Source organism: Portunus trituberculatus, chromosome 22 (assembly GCF_017591435.1).
Source record: "Portunus trituberculatus isolate SZX2019 chromosome 22, ASM1759143v1, whole genome shotgun sequence".
NCBI lineage: Eukaryota > Metazoa > Arthropoda > Malacostraca > Decapoda > Portunidae > Portunus > Portunus trituberculatus.
In genome coordinates, this window is record NC_059276.1 from 2,596,411 (window position 1) to 2,615,289 (window position 18,879).

General features: G+C 39.9%; 1 protein-coding gene across 1 annotated transcript in view; it reads right to left on the reverse strand.

Annotated features, from left to right (window-relative positions):
* LOC123507569 (obscurin-like) overlaps positions 1–18,203 on the reverse strand; it is a 73,415-nt gene extending 55,212 nt beyond the window's left edge. Inside the window, exon 1 of the mRNA XM_045260513.1 lies at positions 18,012–18,203. Coding sequence (XP_045116448.1) covers positions 18,012–18,091 — 80 coding nt within the window. The 5' untranslated portion in view covers positions 18,092–18,203. The remainder of the gene's footprint in view (positions 1–18,011) is intronic.
* Between the last annotated feature and the right edge of the window lie 676 nt (positions 18,204–18,879).

Consider the following 18,879-nt stretch of genomic DNA (forward strand, 5'->3'; position numbering starts at 1 on the left):
CAGTTTTTCCTTTCTTTTTTTTGTATTTTCATTCATTTCTCCGTTTTATTTTTATTTTTCTTAGTTTCTCTCATGATGGGGTATATGTCTGTCTGTCTCTCTCTCTCTCTCTCTCTCTCTCTCTCTGGTTTCGTCTATTTCTGTTTATCTGTTTGCCTGTTTGTGTTATTCTTGTCTATCTGTTTGTCTATCTTTGTTTATGTCTGTCTGTCTATATTTGTCGTCTGTTTCTTTCTTCTTTTTTGTCATTCTCCTCTCTCTCTCTCTCTCTCTCTCTCTCTCTCTCTCTCTCTCTCTCTCTCTCTCTCTCTCTCTTCAGCAACCACCACCACAACAAGGCCACAGATAAATCCAGCCATTCATTGATCCCCTTTTCCCCTCCCCTCTTCCCCTCCTCCTCCTCTCCTCCCCTCTTCCCCTTCCATATCTTCCCTTCCTCCCCTTCCTCTCTCCCCTTCAATCTCCCCTTAACCCTGCATCCCTTCTTCCTTTTCTAGTGTTTCCTTTACCTGACTGACTCTCTCTCTCTCTCTCTCTCTCTCTCTCTCTCTCTCTCTCTCTCTCTCTCTCTCTCTCTCTCATGTTTCGTTGGTTAATTTTGCAGATTTTTTTGTTATTTTCTAGTTTTTTTTTATTTTTTCTTCCTCCTTTTGTTATTTTTTTCTAATCCTTTGCGTCCTGTTTTAGTTACATTCTTTCCTCTTCCTCTCTTCTCTTTTCCATTTCTCCATGTTCCTTGTTTCCTCCCTTTTTCCATCCACTTTCATTCCTTATTTATCATCACATTCTTTCCTCTTCCTCTCTTTCTCTCTGTCTTTCCCTTCTCTCTTCCCTTGTTTGGTTGGTTTTCCTTTTCTTTCCTTTCTTTATTTGCTCTCGTTTGGCCTTTTTTTTCTTCGTTTTCTCTTTTTTTCAAATTTGGAAGCGAGGGAGAGGAAGAGAGGAGAACCATTTCTGCCATTGATAACTTCTGGCTTTTGAAGGAGGAGGAGGAGGAGGAGGAGGAGGAGGAGGAGGAGGAGGACAAGAAGAGTACGAAGGCTAGGAAAGTATAAGAACATTAGATAATAAATTTGAAAAGAGGAATAAATAAAGAAAAGAGAAGGAGGAGGAGGAGAAGGAGGAAGAGGAGGAGGAGGAGAAGGAGGAGGAGAAGGAGAACCAGGAAGAGGAAGAGGGAGAGGATAAGAACATTAAGTAATTGAACTAACGACTCGTGTGTGTGTGTGTGTGTGTGTGTGTGTGTGTGTGTGTGTGTGTGTGTGTGTGTGTGTGTGTGTGTGTGTGTGTGTGTGTGTGTGTGTGCGTCCTATCTCGCTAAACAAACGAAAAGAGACACAGAAAATATAAACAAAAAATTAACCAAAAGAAAAATAGATTAATGTCCTTCAAATGTTCCTTCTTTTCCTTTATATACTCCGCCTCCTCCTCCTCCTCCTCCTCCTCCTCCTCCTCTTCCTCCTCTTCCTCTTCCTCCTCCTCCTTTTTCCAGGGTATTGGACGAAGTTTATATACGGGAAGCTCTGAGATAAAATTGATGGTGGATCTGAGACGCGCGGACCAGAGTTGCAGTATAGAATTAGTCTCAGAGTGAAAGGAGAGAAAGAGAGGCGTGTGGCAAGGCGAGGCTGTGATGTCTCCGGGAAATATCTTGAGGTGAAGTGAGAGAAATGCACCAATAAAAGGTAATATAAGGTAATGGTTCGTGTCTCAGGTTTTAAGAATGTACAGAAGGTTGTCGCCTTGGTACAGTGGAACCATGCGTGCTTTGGGGTCCGAGGGGTCTCCAAGGGCACTGGTTCGAATCCTGTCCACGGTCAGAGTGTAGGTTGGGTTTCCTCAGTCGGGACAATGGTTTCCTAGCGGGTGGGCTTTGAGATAGGAGGTACCCCTAAAAGTACCTCCTTTAGCCCATAGATTCCCGTGAAAAGCCCACATGGTATAAATAAGGAAACAAGGTTATTAGAAGAATGAGGTGTTTTGTGATTATTAGTGCTTCTTGAGGGAAATAAGGGGAATGTAACTTTCTTTAGACTTCAATACTGAGACACATTTCTACCTTAAGATTTGTATACGATTAGACCCTTTTATTGATATTAGGAAAGGTCTATGGAGGTCAGAAGATTAATGGCCACAGTCTTCACTATTCTAATCCCCCACATGAGTTTCTAAAGCTGTATAGAATCACCAAATAGTAAGTAGAATTAATATGGAAACGCGTCATGGTACTAAACAGGTTAAAGGGATGTTTTTGTTCTGAGGTGATGGAAATGTATCGGTAAAGTTAATGAGAGATAGTTTGTCATGAGGTAAAATCCAGTGTTTCTAAGAGCCAGAGAGAAGAAGTATACCAATAAAAGTCAGTCTTGCATTGTTTAGTGGTTTTGTGTACCGCGTTGCTGGGAATATGTAGTTTAGTGACTGTAAAGTTAATAAAGAATAAGTTGTATAAGCGAAACCAGTTGAGCTAATAAAGAGACAGTAAGAGAATGTTACTGTACAAACAAGATATTAACCCATTCAATGCTATGACGCGTTTCAATATTCATTCTGCTTACTATTTAGTGATTTTATACAGCTTCAGAATTTTATGTGGGGATAAAAATAGTGAAGGTTCTGGCCATAAGTCTCCTGAACTCCATAAACCCTTCCTAATGTAAATAAAATATTCTAGTCATACCCAAACTCATGGTAAAAATGCGTTCCAGTACTGAAGAGTTTAAAAATAGATCAGAAGGATTGAAACCAGATATAACACCATTAATTGCGAGTCTAATGTAGAATATAAGGGAGAAAAATCAGACTTGTTCAGTGAAAGCAGTTAAACTAATATCAAAACTGGAGATAAGAGAAACGTACTAATTAGAAGCTATAAAAAATGTAAGATGAGATGTTTACTCCATTCAACAAGTATTTGTGAGTTTAACCCCTTCAGTACCATGACGTGTTTTTATATTCATTCTGCTTACTATTTGACAATTTTACACATCTTCAGAAACTTATGTGGGGATTAAAACAGTGAAAACTCTGGCTATTAATCTTCTAATCTCCAGGGACAGTTCATAATGGAGATAAAATCGTCTAATCGCACCCAAAAACTCAGTAAAAAAAGCGTCTCAGTACTGAAGGAGTTAATAGAAAATATATGTGAAAAATACAGACTAAACTAACAAAAACAGTTAAACCAATACCAATTTACTAAGATAAACGAGCAAATTAGATAACAAGCATTGAATGAAAGTAAATAAATAAACCACAGATACAGCACCAGAATTTGCGAGTTGAATGGAGAATATAAGTTAAAAATATAAACTTAACCGATAGAAACAGTTAAACCAATACCAGGATACTAAGATAAACGCGCAAGTGAGATGGAAAACAGTGAATAGAAAAATAAAACACAGATATAGTACGATAATTTGTGAGTTTAATTAAGAATATAGGTTAAGAATATAAACTTAACCAATAAAAACAGTTCAACCATTCCCAAGATACTAAGATATGCGTGTAAGTGAGACATCAAGTAGTGAATAGAAAAATAAAACAGACACAGTACTAGAATTTGTGAATTAATAGAAAATATAGGTTAAGAATATAAACTTAACCAATAAAAACACTTCAACCATTCCCAAGATACTAAGATATGCGTGTAAGTGAGACATCAAGTAGTGAATAGAAAAATAAAACAGACACAGTACTAGAATTTGTGAATCTAATAGAAAATATAGGTTAAAAATATAAACTTAACCAATAAAAACAGTTCAACCATTTCCAAGATACTAAGATATGCGTGTAAGTGAGACATCAAGTAGTGAATAGAAAAATAAAACACAGTACTAGAATTTGTGAATCTAATAGAAAATATAGGTTAAGAATATAAACTTAACCAATAAAAACACTTCAACCATTCTCAAGATACTAAGATAAACGTGCAAATTAAATAGCAAGCACTGAATAAAGCTGAATAAATAAAACACAGATACAGTACGAGAATTTGTGAGTGAAGTAAAGAATATGGATGACAAAAAGTGTATATGTCCAGTGAAAGCAGTTGACCCAATAGCAAGATTGTAGGAAAGGGTGAAGGTGGCCTGGATTTTTCAACTAAAGGGGAGAAACAGAAACGTGGAATTGCATTAGAGAATTTGTGTTTGTGAAGTAAAAGCGACAACTGGAGGGAAAGAGAGAGAGAGAAAGGGGTACAGAGAGAGAGAGAGAGAGAGAGAGAGAGAGAGAGAGAGAGAGAGAGAGAGAGAGACGTGCGTGTGTGCAGTTAATTAATATAAACTCAAAGCACAGTGTGGGAATGTAAATAGAAATATGAAACTTGTGGCTGGGAAATGAAAAAAAAAAATGTAAATGCATGAAATAAAACAAACCATGAACTCAAACCCTAAAGAAAAATACACGTCGTTTCAAAATTATATACATTCTAAACTGAAAAGAGACATGGAATATACAGCTTTCCTATCCCAATAAACACACACACACACACACACACACACACACACACACACACACACACACATAGAATAAAAATGAACTAGAAAATTAAAAGAAAACTTAAGTAGTCACGAATTTAAACTTTTTCGTGTGTATAAATTTAAAATACACAAATATATAGTTTTATTTTCACCGATAGATGTTACAAGTATATTAGAGAGAGAGAGAGAGAGAGAGAGAGAGAGAGAGAGACTACCTAAATCACTTTCTTCAAACCAAAATAAACGAAAAAGATTATAAAAACACAAAAAAAAAAGAAAATAAAAGATCAGATACCATGGAGCACTAATATTTTGAAAAGCAAGGTTGGGATTTCACGTCGGAGTGTGTATTTCATCCCCACTCACTCTCCACCAACAAACTGATACATAAACATAGAAATAAAAAGAAGAGAGAATACATTTGTGATTTTCCAAGTATAAATTTACGAGTCGTTTTGAAGAGAGAGTGACATGAAAAGGTGGAAAGGTCTCGTGTTTTGTGTGATTTGGGTGTTTGTCAAGCAGAGAGAGAGAGAGAGAGAGAGAGAGAGAGTTTATTCTTTGTCTATATTGTGCAAATGTAAAACAACACACACACACACACACACACGTTAATTGTTCTCTTCTCTTCTCTCTTATTTTGTTTAGTCAGCTTTCCTCCTCCACCTCCTCTTCCTCCTCTTCCTCATAATCCTCCTCTTCCTCTTTCTCCTCCTCCTCATCATCATCATAATCCTCCTCCTCCTCCTCCTCCTCCTCCTCCTCCTCCTCCTCCTCCTCCTCCTCCTACTACTACTACTACTACTACTACTACTACTACTACTACTACTACTACTGCTACTACTACAATTCTCTGACTAAACCCAACGAAATGTAACCTAACCTAACCTCCTCCTTCAGAAAATAATGAAAAATACTCCTTTCCCTAACGTTATCTTACCTGTAATGACAACACAATATAGTGAACACAGGTGACCTAATTGAAATAAGGAAAAAGAAAAAAATATATACGGAAATACATGAAAAAACTAAAACTAACGGAAAATATCTTTACATATAATGAAGAGGTAATTTAACGAACACAGGTTAACTCTGGAATTCGCTGTCTGCTTCTATACTTCCATCTACTTATGACCTGAAATAATTGAAGAGGAAGGTTTCAAGACACTCGTCCCATTCTGTCCACCTCTCTAATGTAAAAGTTAACCGGTACTCTCAATCATTCATCCCTTTCCATGGTAAACTCTTTTTCTGTATTTCCATCTTCCTATGACCTGAATTCCATTTAAGAGGGATATTTCAAGACATTTATCCAATTCTGTCCACCTCTCCAATGTAAAAGTTAACCGGTACTCTCAATCATTCATCCTTTTCTATGGTAAACTCTGGAAGTCCTTGTATATTTCTGCATTTCCATCTTCCTATGACCTGAATTCCATTTAAGAGGGATATTTCAAGACATTTATCCCATTCTGTCCACCTCTCTAATGCAAGGGTTAACTAGTACTCTGAATCATTCACCCCTATGGTACACTCTGGAACTCGCTGCCTGCTTCTGTATTTCCATCTCTCTGTGACCTAAACTCAATTAAGAGGGAGGTGTCAAGACATTTACCCCATTCTTCTGGTTAACTCTCTTGGACCTGCCCGGAGACTGGCATCTAAGTGGGCCTTTTTGTTTAATATTTCTTTTGTTGCCCTTGGCCAGACATATCTCACATGAAAGAATAGATAAATAGATGAAAATGAATACAAAAATAGAAATATATACAAAACCTAGCAGTGTATGATATGAAACCTAAAATTAATACAGTCAACACCTTCACCTAACCTTACCTTACCTGTAATGAAAAGGTAAATCAGGACAGGTGAGCAGATTGGCCTAATTAGATGACGCAGTTCAAGTAGGGACACAGCACGGCCACCACCCAATCACACCACGACTATTATCCATGTATGGCTTCACGTATCCGAGTGTGTGTGTGTGTGTGTGTGTGTGTGTGTGTGTTACTTTTACCTTTCTGTCTATTCATTTTTCTTGCTTTGGTTTTTGCTTCTTCATCCAAAAATAGCGAACAGATAGAAAAATAGATGCAAAAGATAGATAAACAGAAAATTTTAAAGCAAAAGAGAAAAGAAAACAAAAGAATAAAAGAGTGAAAAGATAAAACAAAGAAGAAAAGAACAATTATCCGCTTTTCATTTAGCAGATTTTTCTTCATTTTCTTCCTTCCTCTCTCTCTCTCTCTCTCTCTCTCTCTCTCTCTCTCTCTCTCTCTCTCTCTCACGAAAGGACAGACAGGTTAATTAACAACACAGAAAAGAAAGCACGCAACCGAGAGAGAGAGAGAGAGAGAGAGAGAGAGAGAGAGAGAGAGAGAGAGAGAGAGAGAGAGAGCACATTCCCTCATTAACAAGTGGATCCCTGTCTCACTAATAAGGAAAACACCATTACATTAATAATTGCCATAAGCAACAGACACACACACACACACACACACACACACACACACACACACACACACACACACACACACATAGGCAGACAGACTTGTAAGATAGACACAGAGACAGACAGACAGGTAGACAGACAGACAGATAGAAACACACACACACACACACACACACACACACACACACACACACACGAAAAAGAGAGAGAGAGAGAGAGAGAGAGAGAGAGAGAGAGAGAGAGAGAGAGAGAGAGAGAGAGAGAGAGAGAGAGAAAGCAAAAAACATAAGAAAATAAACAACAGAAAAATGAGAAACGAAATATGAAGCAAGAGAGAGAGAGAGAGAGAGAGAGAGAGAGAGAGAGAGAGAGAGAGAGAGAGATTATGAGAATTAAAATTTGAGTATAATTTTTCAAACTAAGACATTCCAACTGATTCCAAACACTTAACCATTCCAGTCCAAGCGAAAGAACTATTCCAGACACACACACACACACACACACACACACACACACACACACACACACACATAGCTATTTTTTTTCCTTCATTTTAGTTTATTCTTATAATCTCAAATTGTTATCTTTATCATCATCATTTCCTCTTCTTGTCTTCTTCTTCATCTTTATTCTCTCCTCTTTTGTCTCCTTATTTTCTTTTTATTTCTTGTATGTCTTCTCTAATTATCCTTCTTCACTTTCTTATTCCTGTATTTATTCTTCGACTTCCTTGTTTTCTTTTATTATATTTATCCTTTCATCTCTTTCTCTTTTTCTTTCCTTCTCTCTTTATTCATTTTTTCCTCTTTCTCTGTTATCAATTTTTATTCCAGCTCTTCTTCCTCTTCATTTTTCCTCCTCCTCCTCCTCCTCCTCCTCTTCGTGTCTTCCCTTCCTCCTCTTCATCATACAACTATCAGATTATCTTCCTCCTCCTCTTCTTCTTCTTCTTCTTCTTCTTCTCTCCTTTCCGTTCATTTAATTCTGTTTCTCTCCTTTATCCATATTCTCTCTACTTCCCTCTTTCCAAATCTCTCTCTCTCTCTCTCTCTCTCTCTCTCTCTCTCTCTCTCTCTCTCTCTCTCTCTCTCTCTCTCTCTCATTAGTCTCCATTCCTTACCTTTCCATTCTTCTTCCTATCTCCTCCTCCTCCTCCTCCTCCTCCTCCTCCTCCTCCTCCTCCTCCTCCTCCTCCTCCTCCTCTTCTTCTTCTTCCTCACATCGCTTAAAACATTCCTCATCTCAAACAAACAAGAAAATAAACAAAGAATATTTCATTAATTTTTGCTTTGAATGAAAAGAAAAAAAAGAATTGCAAACTGTCATTAACATTTTTCAGAGAGAGAGAGAGAGAGAGAGAGAGAGAGAGAGAGAGAGAGAGAGAGAGAGGTAAGGTAAAAAAAAATCATTCTCGTTAAACAACAAAAGGAAATAAAAAGGAGACAAGAGGAGGAGGAGGAAGAGGAGAGAGGAGGAGGAGGAGGAGGAGGAGGAGGAGGAGGAGGAGGAGGAGGAGGAGGAGGTGAATTAACTGGTAAGTACGAGAGGGAATAGTGACAAGGGGAGAGAGAGAGAGAGAGAGAGAGAGAGAGAGAGAGAGAGAGAGAGAGAGGAAATTGATAACCAAGGGAGAGAAGATGAGAGTACGAGAGATAGTAAAGATAATGGAGGAGGAGGAGGAGGAGGAGGAGGAGGAGGAGGAGGAGGAGGAGGAGGAGGAGACACCATAAATAGTAAGCTAACACAGTCTTACACTCACCATCTCTCTCTCTCTCTCTCTCTCTCTCTCTCTCTCTCTCTCTCTCTCTCTCTCTCTTTGTAACTCCTTCATCCCTACCAGATAAACAGATAGATAGATAGATAGAGAGAGAGAGAGAGAGAGAGAGAGAGAGAGAGAGAGAGAGAGAGAGAGAGAGAGAGAGAGAGACGATAGGGAGCACACACACACACACACACACACACACACACACACACACACACACACAACAAAGAGTGATCAGGAAAGACGAAAAGGAAGAAGAAAGAAGGAAACTAAGAAAATAAACTACCAATGGATGAAAAAAGACTTAAATGCAACAAAGGAAATAAAAGGAGAGAAAAGAAGAAAAAAAGTAAAAGTTAATTAATGGCATTCTTGAAACGAAATCTTTATTCAGGTGACAATAACAATGTCTCTCTCTCTCTCTCTCTCTCTCTCTCTCTCTCTCTCTCTCTCTCTCTCTCTCTCTCTCTCTCTCTCATACATACACAACAACTACATGAGAGAGAGAGAGAGAGAGAGAGAGAGAGAGAGATTCCTTCCCTCTCTCTAATTTGCTTTAATTAGGCAATAAGCGTGATCGGATTAAAACGATGACCAGATTTACTCACACCATGCTCTCTCTCTCTCTCTCTCTCTCTCTCTCTCTCTCTCTATATATATATATATATATATATATATATATATATATATATATATATATATATATATACCTATCTATCTATCAATCTGTCTATCAATCTGTTCATTCTCTCTCTCTCTCTCTCTCTCTCTCTCTCTCTCTCTCTCTCTCTGGTTAACAGTCTCTTAATTAAGGTTTACCTGAGAAGCCAAAGGGAGAGAGAGAGAGAGAGAGAGAGAGAGAGAGAGAGAGAGAGAGAGAGAGAGAGAGAGAATAATAAATCTTAATAAATAGACCTTCGTTAAAAGAAGCAATTTACTCCAAGCAATTTACTTCACAGGAAAATAACAAAACCATTAAAAGTCTAAAATATAAAAGCAATGGATTAAACAAAAATATAAATAAACAACATTATAACAAATATTTGCCTTTTAAACTATAGACGCCTGAATCCTCAACACCTGATCTCCCATAACACCAAGCATCAGATCCAAAACCTTTTAGGAACTACGGAAACACGAGACAACAAGCATTCCCTCAACTCTTCAATACTGGGACACATTTTTACCTTAATTTTGGCTAACTTTTTACTTTTCTTTTAGGGATCCAGCGCTCAAGTGGGTCTTTTTTATATATATTTTTGTTGCCTTTGTTGATTTCTCTCCTGCATAAAAAAACACGATTAGAAGATTTTATTAACATTAGGAAGGGTCTATGGAGGTCAGAAGATTAATAGCCACAGTCTTCACTATTATAATCCTCCACATGAGTTTCTGAAGCTGTATAAAATCACCAAATAGTAACCACAATGAATATAGAAAAGCGCCATGGTAGTGAAGGAATTAATACCAGATGTCTAAACACGCTAAACTGTTTTTCTTTTCTCCTCTCATACGTTTACCCTTATTTCCTGTTTGTTTGTTTGTTTTTTTCTCCTCTCATTTGTTGGTCTTTATTCCCTGTATCTCTTTTCTCTCATTCGTTTACTATTATTCCTGTTTCTCTTTTCTCCTTTCATACGTTCCTCTTTATTCCCTGTTTCTTTTTTCTCCTTTCATTCCTTCGTTTGACACCTGAAACCCTTATACATAATCCAAAGCTTTATAGAAACCACCAGGAAGTGTTAGAATATCCATTTGTAACTGGAATCATTCTCTTTTCCTGCTAAACAATTGATGCTCGACACCTGAATTCTTTATGCAAAAACCCGATAACTTATAGAAGCCACCAGGAAACGTAAAACTAAGCATTCATAATCGAAGTAATGCACTTTTCCTGCTAAACAATAGACACCTGACATCTGAACTCCTTATACCTGACAATAAACATTCATAAACAAAAACACATCTCGCTGCGTCATAATGCGCTGAACGGGCGGCGCGGGAGCTTACAGACGGCACGAATCCTCTTCACCGAGATTCAAAACCTTCAAGGACGCCAGTGATTCCCTTTCATAAACGGCAGGAAAGACGGAAGGTTATCACAGCTTCTGATCCTCCTTTGTTCCTACGGACTTGGAAGTGAATGCCCGGGCGAGGATTCATGTCCCCGGGGAAATTAAGGATTAAGACAAGCGAGCATCGTGCCAGACAGCCTGAGAGAGAGCCAGAGGAGGAGGATGAAAGGGTGTAGGCGGCAGGAGAAAACAGAAAAGCATCGCCTTGGTTTGCTTGAATATTCTAGAGGCGAGGGAATAATGTACAGGGTAGAACAGGGCGGGGATGTAGAAGGAAGAGCTTCGCCATTGTGTAGAAGGAATAAAAGGATGAGAAACAAGACGAAGTGAAGGTAATGCAAGAAAAAGAAATAACGAGGTGAATGAGAGACGAAATATTGGAGAAGGACAGAAAGACGAAGAGGAGGAGTGGGGAGAAGTGATAATATAAGAAAGAAATTTATGTACAGAAGACATGAGAGACAGAAAGCAATGAAGAAAAGAAGAGTATTGTATTAACAGAGGAGAATAAGGAGAAGGAGGAGGAGGAGGAGGAGGAGGAGGAGGAGGAGGAAAAAAGTTAATGCAACAACGAAATTATGTATTGAAGAAGAAACGAGAAAGAGAAGTATTTCAGAGGATCAGGATGAGGAGGAGGAGGAGGAGGAGAAAGAAAAAGAGGAGGAAGAGGAGAAAAGAAGAAAAGACGAAAAATAAGAACAAGAACAAGAAGAACAAGAACAAGAACAAGAAGAAAAGGAAGAAGAACAACAAAAACAACAACAACAACAACAACAACAACAACAACAACAACAACAACAACAACAACAACAACAACAACAACAACAACAACAACAACAACAACAACAACAACAACAACAACAACAACAACAACAACAACAAGGAAAAAGAAAAAACTTCTTTTTTTTACGAAAGAGAGGAGGACTGGCCAAGGGCAACAAAAATATAAAGAAAAAAAGCCCACTCAGTTGCCAGTGTCCTTTCAGAGCCAATAAAATTATCCAAAGGAGAGGGACAAATGTCTTGAAACCTCCCTCTTGAATGAAGTCATAGGAAGTTGGAAATACAGACACAGGTAGGGAGTTCCAGAGTTTACCAGAGAATGATAAGAATGACTGAGGGTGCTGGTTAATTCTTGCGTTAGAGAGTTGTACAGAATAGGGATGAGAGGAAGAAGAAAACCTTTGCAGCGAAGCCGCAGGAGGAGGAGAGGCATGCAGTTAGCAAGATCAGTGAGCAGTTAACATGAAAATAGCGATAAAAGATAGCAAAAAATGCAAGAATTCGGAGGTGAGAAAGAGGATGAAGATAGTCAGTCAGAGGAGGGGAGTTGATGAGATGAAAAGTTTTTTATTCCACCCTATCTAATAAAGCTGTGTGGGTGCACACATTAACATGCGAAGAGTACTCCATACAAGGACGGATAAGGCCCTTGTACAGAGTTAGCAATTAGGGAGGCGAGAAAATCTAGCAGAGACGCCGCAGAACGCCTTACTTCATAGGAGTTGTTTTAGCAAGAGATGAGATGTGAAGTTTCCAGTTTACATTATGAGTAAAGGACAGACCGAGGATATTTAGCGTGGAAGATGGGGACAGTTGATTGTCATTGAAAAGAGGGGATAGTTGTCTGGAAGGTTGTGTCGAGTTGATAGATGGAGAAATTGAGTTATTATAGCATTGAACACAACTAAGTTTTCTCTGCCCCAATCAGAAATTTTAGAAAGATCAGAAGTTAAGCGTTCTGTGGCGTCCCACCGTGACTTATTGACTTCCTGAAGAGTTGGTCGTCTCTGAAAAGACGTGGAAAAGTGTAGGATGGTATGACACTGACAAGAACAAGAACAAGAACAACGAGAAGAAATAGGAACCAACAACAACAACAACAACAACAACAACAACAACAACAACAAAGGAATCCAACTCTATATCTGAAAAAAAAACTAAGAAAAACAACGTAAAATTAATTTAAAAAATAGTTAATTGATAATGGAGAAACCCGAGCGATATTAACTGGGAAATGAACGAACGAGTTGCTTTCTTTCTGTGTGGTTTTTTTCTCTCTCCCTTTCGTCCTCGCCTCGTCACATTGAACCGCCGGAATGAATCTTCAATGCGTGATCTAAAATAATGAGATAAATTTTCTGATATGAGAGAGAGAGAGAGAGAGAGAGAGAGAGAGAGAGAGAGATAGATAGATAGATAGATAGATAGAGTGTGAGAGAGAGAGAGAGAGAGAGAGAGAGAGAGAGAGAGAGAGAGAGAGAGAGAGAGAGAGAGAGTGTGTGTAATTCACTGTTTGATCTGCTGCAGTCTCTGACGAGACAGCCAGACGTTACCCTACGGAACAAGCTCAGAGCTCATTATTTCCGATCTTCGGATAGGCCTGAGACCAGGCACACACCACACACCGGGACAACAAGGTCACACACCGGGACAACAAGGTCGTATGTGTGTGTGTGTGTGTGTGTGTGTGTGTGTGTGTGTGTGTGTGTGTGTGTGTGTGTGTGTGTGTGTGTGTGTGTGTGTGTGTGTGTGTGTGTGTGTGTGTGTGTGTGTGTGTGTGTGTGTGTGTGTGTGTGTGTGTGTGTGTGTGTCGAGTCAACTGCCAGACTGAATAACTGACAAACACATACATACATACATACATACATACATACATACATACATACATACATAAAGAGAGAGATAGACAAAAAGAATCGTTACATGGAAAACTAAATAATGGAGAAAATAATGAGAGAGAGAGAGAGAGAGAGAGAGAGAGAGAGAGAGAGAGAGAGAGAGAGAGAGAGAGAGAGACGCAACACAAAAGGTGCGAAACTCTTCACCTTACAATTCCTCCTCCTCCTCCTCCTCCTCCTCCTCCTCTTCACCAGCACAATTCAACACCTCACTAGCTATTCCTCTTATGCCTAGATCAACTTCTCATTAGAGGGAGAGAGATACAGAGAAAGAGAGAGAGAGAGAGAGAGAGAGAGAGAGAGAGAGAGAGAGAGAGAGAGAGAGAGAGAGAGAGAGAGAGAGAGAGAGAAGAGGATAAAGAAGAAGAAGAAGAAGAAGAAGAAGAAGAAGAAGAAGAAGAAGGAAAAAAGAAGAAAAAGAAGAAGAAGAAGAAGAAGCAAAAGGGTGGTGAGGTAGTGGGAAGGTTTACTCTCTCTCTCTCTCTCTCTCTCTCTCTCTCTCTCTCTCTCTCTCTCTCTCTCTCTCTCATAACACCACATCAGTTACTTTCAAAAGGCTCAGTTGAAGTTAGGCAAGTTATATTGGTGTTTCTTACAGTTGTAGAGACAGATCAGCAATATTCTCACGTTATCACTTCAAACACGTGAAACACTAAACTACAAACGTAAAAAATCACCCTTAAGAACCAGGCTTATCATCTCGCTGGCTTTTGAGAACGGTCGTGATGAGAGAGTACGCGCTTCACACACACACACACACACGCTCATAAACCTCACTGGATCTTCGTACCCTCAAACAACAACAGCAACAAGAACAACAATAACAGCAACAATAACATTAACAACAACAATAACAACAAAATTAACATATGGACATCAATTATAGTTTTTTATCACTCATATTTCACCTTTCCTTGACTTTTTGGTGTATTGATAAGCTCTCTCTCTCTCTCTCTCTCTCTCTCTCTCTCTCTCTCTCTCTCTCTCTCTCTCTCTCTCTCTCTCTCTCTCCTTTCCCTTCTTTCCTCCCTCTCCTCTTCCCTTCTCTTTTGTCTCCATGGAGGAAAAGTGGGTTTGCTCTGCTCTCCACTTCACCTCCTCGTTACCTCCTCCTCCTCCACAATGCGAGGAGGAGCAGGAGCAGGAGGAGGAGGAGGAGCAGGAGGAGGAGGAGAAGGGGAAGGAGATGAGAGATAAAGTACTCTGACAATGCTAGTGTTATGATAATAGAATAGTAGTAGTAGTAGTAGTAGTAGTAGTAGTAGTAGTAGTAGTAGTAGTAGTAGTAGTAGTAGTAGCAGTAGCAGCAGTAGCAGCAGCAGTAGCAGCAGTAGTAGTAGTAGTAGTAGTAGTAGTAGTAGTAGTAGTAGTAGTAGTAGTAGTAGTAGTAGTAGTAGTAGTAGTAGTAGTAGTAGCAGCAGCAGCAATGGAAACCGTAAAATCACTGCCACCACCACCGCCGTCCACCACCACTACTCCATCACCACCACCACCACCACCACCACCACCACCACCACCACCACCACCACTATTACTACCACCAAAGCCGCTACTACCATTCTCTACTACTACTACCATAATAATAATAATAATAATAATAATAATAATAATAATAATAATAATAATAATAATAATAATAATAATAATAATAATAATAATAATAATAATAATAATAATAATAATAGAATACCCTTTAATTTTTCCCTTTGTCATAACACGCCCTCTTCCTCTCCTCTCCTCTCCTCTCCTCCTCCTCCTCCTCCTCCTCCTCCTCCTCCTCCTCCTCTTCTTCCTACCATAGCAACAAATACTCCTTCTCAAATCATAATTACTTATAAATCAAAAACACGATCCAATCACCACTATCTTCCTCCCTCCCATTCCTCTTCCTCCTCTTCTTCCTCTTCCTCTTCTTCCTCCTCTTCCTCCTCTCACTAACCCTTCAATATTCTTCACGCCTCCATTCATATCTTTACTTTTTTTCAGATAGAGTGACACATTTTTCCACACTTTCCTATTAAATTGTATGACTGTGCTCTCTCTCTCTCTCTCTCTCTCTCTCTCTCTCTCTCTCTCTCTCTCTCTCTCTCTTGACTTTACTTGCGAGAATTAAACCACTGGAATGTAATTTTCCTTCATTTTCAGTTTTAAATTATTTCTTTCTCTCTTTCTCTCATTTTTTCAGAACATTTATTTTTGAGAGTAAACTTTCATAATGACATGTTGGAGGCAGAGAGAGAGAGAGAGAGAGAGAGAGAGAGAGAGAGAGAGAGAGAGAGAGAGAAAGAGAGAGAAATAGAGAAATTCATTAGAGGATCACAAGGAGATGAAATGGAGGAGGATGACGAAGAAAAAAGGAACAAGAGATGAAGAAGAAGAAGAAGAAGAAGAAGAATTAATGATTATATGAAGTAATAGTAATAGTAGCGGTAGTAGTAGTAGTAGTAGTAGTAGTAGTAGTAGTAGTAATAGTAGTAGTAATAGGTAGTAGTAATAGGTAGTAGTAGTAGTAGTAGTAGTAGTAGTAGTAGTAGTAGTAGTAGTAGTAGTAGTAGTAGTAGTAGTAGTAGGATCAGTATTATCAAAACTTTACTTGATAATAAACTCTCTCTCTCTCTCTCTCTCTCTCTCTCTCTCTCTCTCTCTCTCTCTCTCTCTTACACACACCACAACCCCGGCGTTTTAAAATTGTGTTATTTTTCTCGCTTCTTCTTTTCATCCTCGATCATTTCCTCTCTTTTATGGAGACGAGTGTGGCGGAAAAGGAGATTATAACAAAATTACGAGAAATATTGTAGACAGAGAGAGAAGAATAACTCTGACGAAGGACGAAGAGGAGAAGGAGGAGGAGGAAGAGGAAGAAGAAAAGGAAGAGGAAGAGGAAGAGGAGGAGGAAGAGGAGGAGAAGGAGGAGAAGGAGGAGGAAGAGGAGGTAGAGGAGGAGGAGAAAGAGAAGGAGGAGGAGGAGGGAGAGGAAGTGGTGGTAGAAGGATTAAATGAGGAAGGATAGGAAACAGAGAGAGAGAGAGAGAGAGAGTGTGTGTGTGTGTGTGTGTGTGTGTGTGTGTGTCCCCGAGGGTGGGGGGGGGATAAGTTATACTCCTTTTTCCATTGCTAAGTATTATTAGACATTCACGGAGAAGCTATCAGAAAATCTAAATCTCTATCTACTCTTCATTAGTGGGAGAATATTAACACTGAAGTTTTTTCCTAAGACTTATCTAAGATTGGTATAAATAAAATAAAAAATAATTTGTGTTTATCAATGTTGTTTCAGGTATCAATGTCAGTATCGCTAATATCAGAATGTTGGATTTATTGATTTGTTATTTAACGGGCGATAAATTCTTCACCAGTTATTGATTATCCACCCTACACTTTTCCATGCCTTTTCAGAGTCCACCAACCTTTCAGGAAGTCAACAGATCACGCAGGGACGCCACAGAACGCCTAACTTTTGATCTTTCTAAAATTTATGATTGGGGCGGAGAAAACTTAGTAGTGTTCAATGCTATAATAACTCAATTCCTCCATCTATCAACTCGACCCAACCTTCCAGACAACTATCCCCTCTTCTTCAGTGACACTCACCTGTCCCCATCTTCTACGCTGAATATCCTCGATCTGTCTGTTCTTTATTCATAATCTAAACTGGAAACTTCACATTTCATCTCTTGCTAAAACAGCTTCTATAAAGTTAGGCGTTCTGAGGCATCTCCGCCAGTTTTTCTCGCCTCCCTAACTGCTAACTCTGCACAAGGGTCTTATCCGCCCTTGTATGGAGTTTTTTTCTTCCTCTCACCCTTATTCTGTCCAACTCTCTAACCCAAGAGTTAACCAGCACCCTCAGTCATTCATACCTTTCTCTGGTAAACTCTGGAACTTCCTACCTGTGTCTGTATTTCCAACTTTCTATGACTTAACTTCATTCAAGAGGGAGGTTTCAAGACATTTGTCCCTCTCCTTTTGGATAATTATATTGGCTCTGTAAGGACACTGGCAACTGAGTGGACTTTTTTTTTCTTTATATTTTTGTTGCCCTTGGCCAGTCCTCCTTTCTTTCGTAAAAAAATAAAATCATTACCACTGATAACGTTTTGGTTTTCTATTATTCGGTTATCGTTATTTTTTTTTCGTAGTCGTGTCTAGCCATGATGAACACCCATTCCAGCCGCTCCCTTCCGCACCTTGCGTCGGGGACTCTGCCATGCACCCTGCCCGTCTCTCCTTGGGCTCCGAGGCTCTTGTCAGAGTTCCTACAGACACCAGGACACAGGAGGCATTGAAAAATTAACTGGTGTCCTCGTAAAGGCCTCGCCTCGCCTAAGCCACCTCCATCAGTCCACCTCACCAAGACATTTATTCTACCGTATCTTGGACATCCCTCCTCACAGCACCGCCCACACCCGTCACCATGCCCGCCAGTCATTTCAGGCCCACGCCAAGGCACCAAGACACGGCCAGATCACACAGTTTTCACGCCAAGGCACGCAATGTAAACGCTTCTTCCTCAGGCAATGTGCAATCTCTCACCCATAATTGAAACCACATGCTCACCTTTCAGTATCATTCCTCAAGTATTTTCGCCATCCTTCCTTGCAGCGCCGCCTACGCCCTTCAGCACACGCGCCAGGCATCCCACGCCCACGACAAGGTGTCAGAACACGCCCTTGTCACACTGCTTTCACGATAAAGCACAAAATACAAACACTTCGTCCGCATCCTTCGCCGCCACGTGCAGTCTCCTGGCTGAAGGAGGAGGGCATGCCACGTGATCACCAGCAGTCAGTGCCGGCGTAGGTGTTACGTCACGATAGTTGGGACGCCTGCCGGTGATTGGCTGGCGATGACGCGATGCTAAAGGACGCTTGTTTGAATTGGATAAGGTGCATCTGTGTTATTAATTTGTTTTCTCGTTTTTCTTTCTTTCTTTCTTTATTCTTTCATATGTATGTTGAGTTATTCAAGCATTTAAACAACCTACACACCACCACCACCACCGCCACCACCTTATTATTCTCATTCAGATCCCGAAATCATCCTTTCGCCCCTTGAAACTTTTCAGAATAAGGTCAGAGAGTCACCCTTGGATGACCTTTATCGACCCGGGTTTACCAGTATGCATGCAAACCTTAACCTTCCTCCTACTGTTGACAGAATCACCAGCACTGTGATAAGACTGCGAAGTGTGTGCATTCCCCCACGCTCTCACCATGCTACTCGCAGGTCACTCATCATGTCTGTCACTCAACCTCCTCGCCTCCTCACACTCCAGCTCTCCTCGTCAAGAAAGTCAGCACCACCCTCCGTGGCCCGGCTGTTGTCATTACTGTGGAGGAGGATGTTCTTGGCCCCCACCGTGGTTGCTAGGAGCCTGCCGCTGACGTCCACTTCACGCCCACCTCAATTGCACCCCATCCTGCTA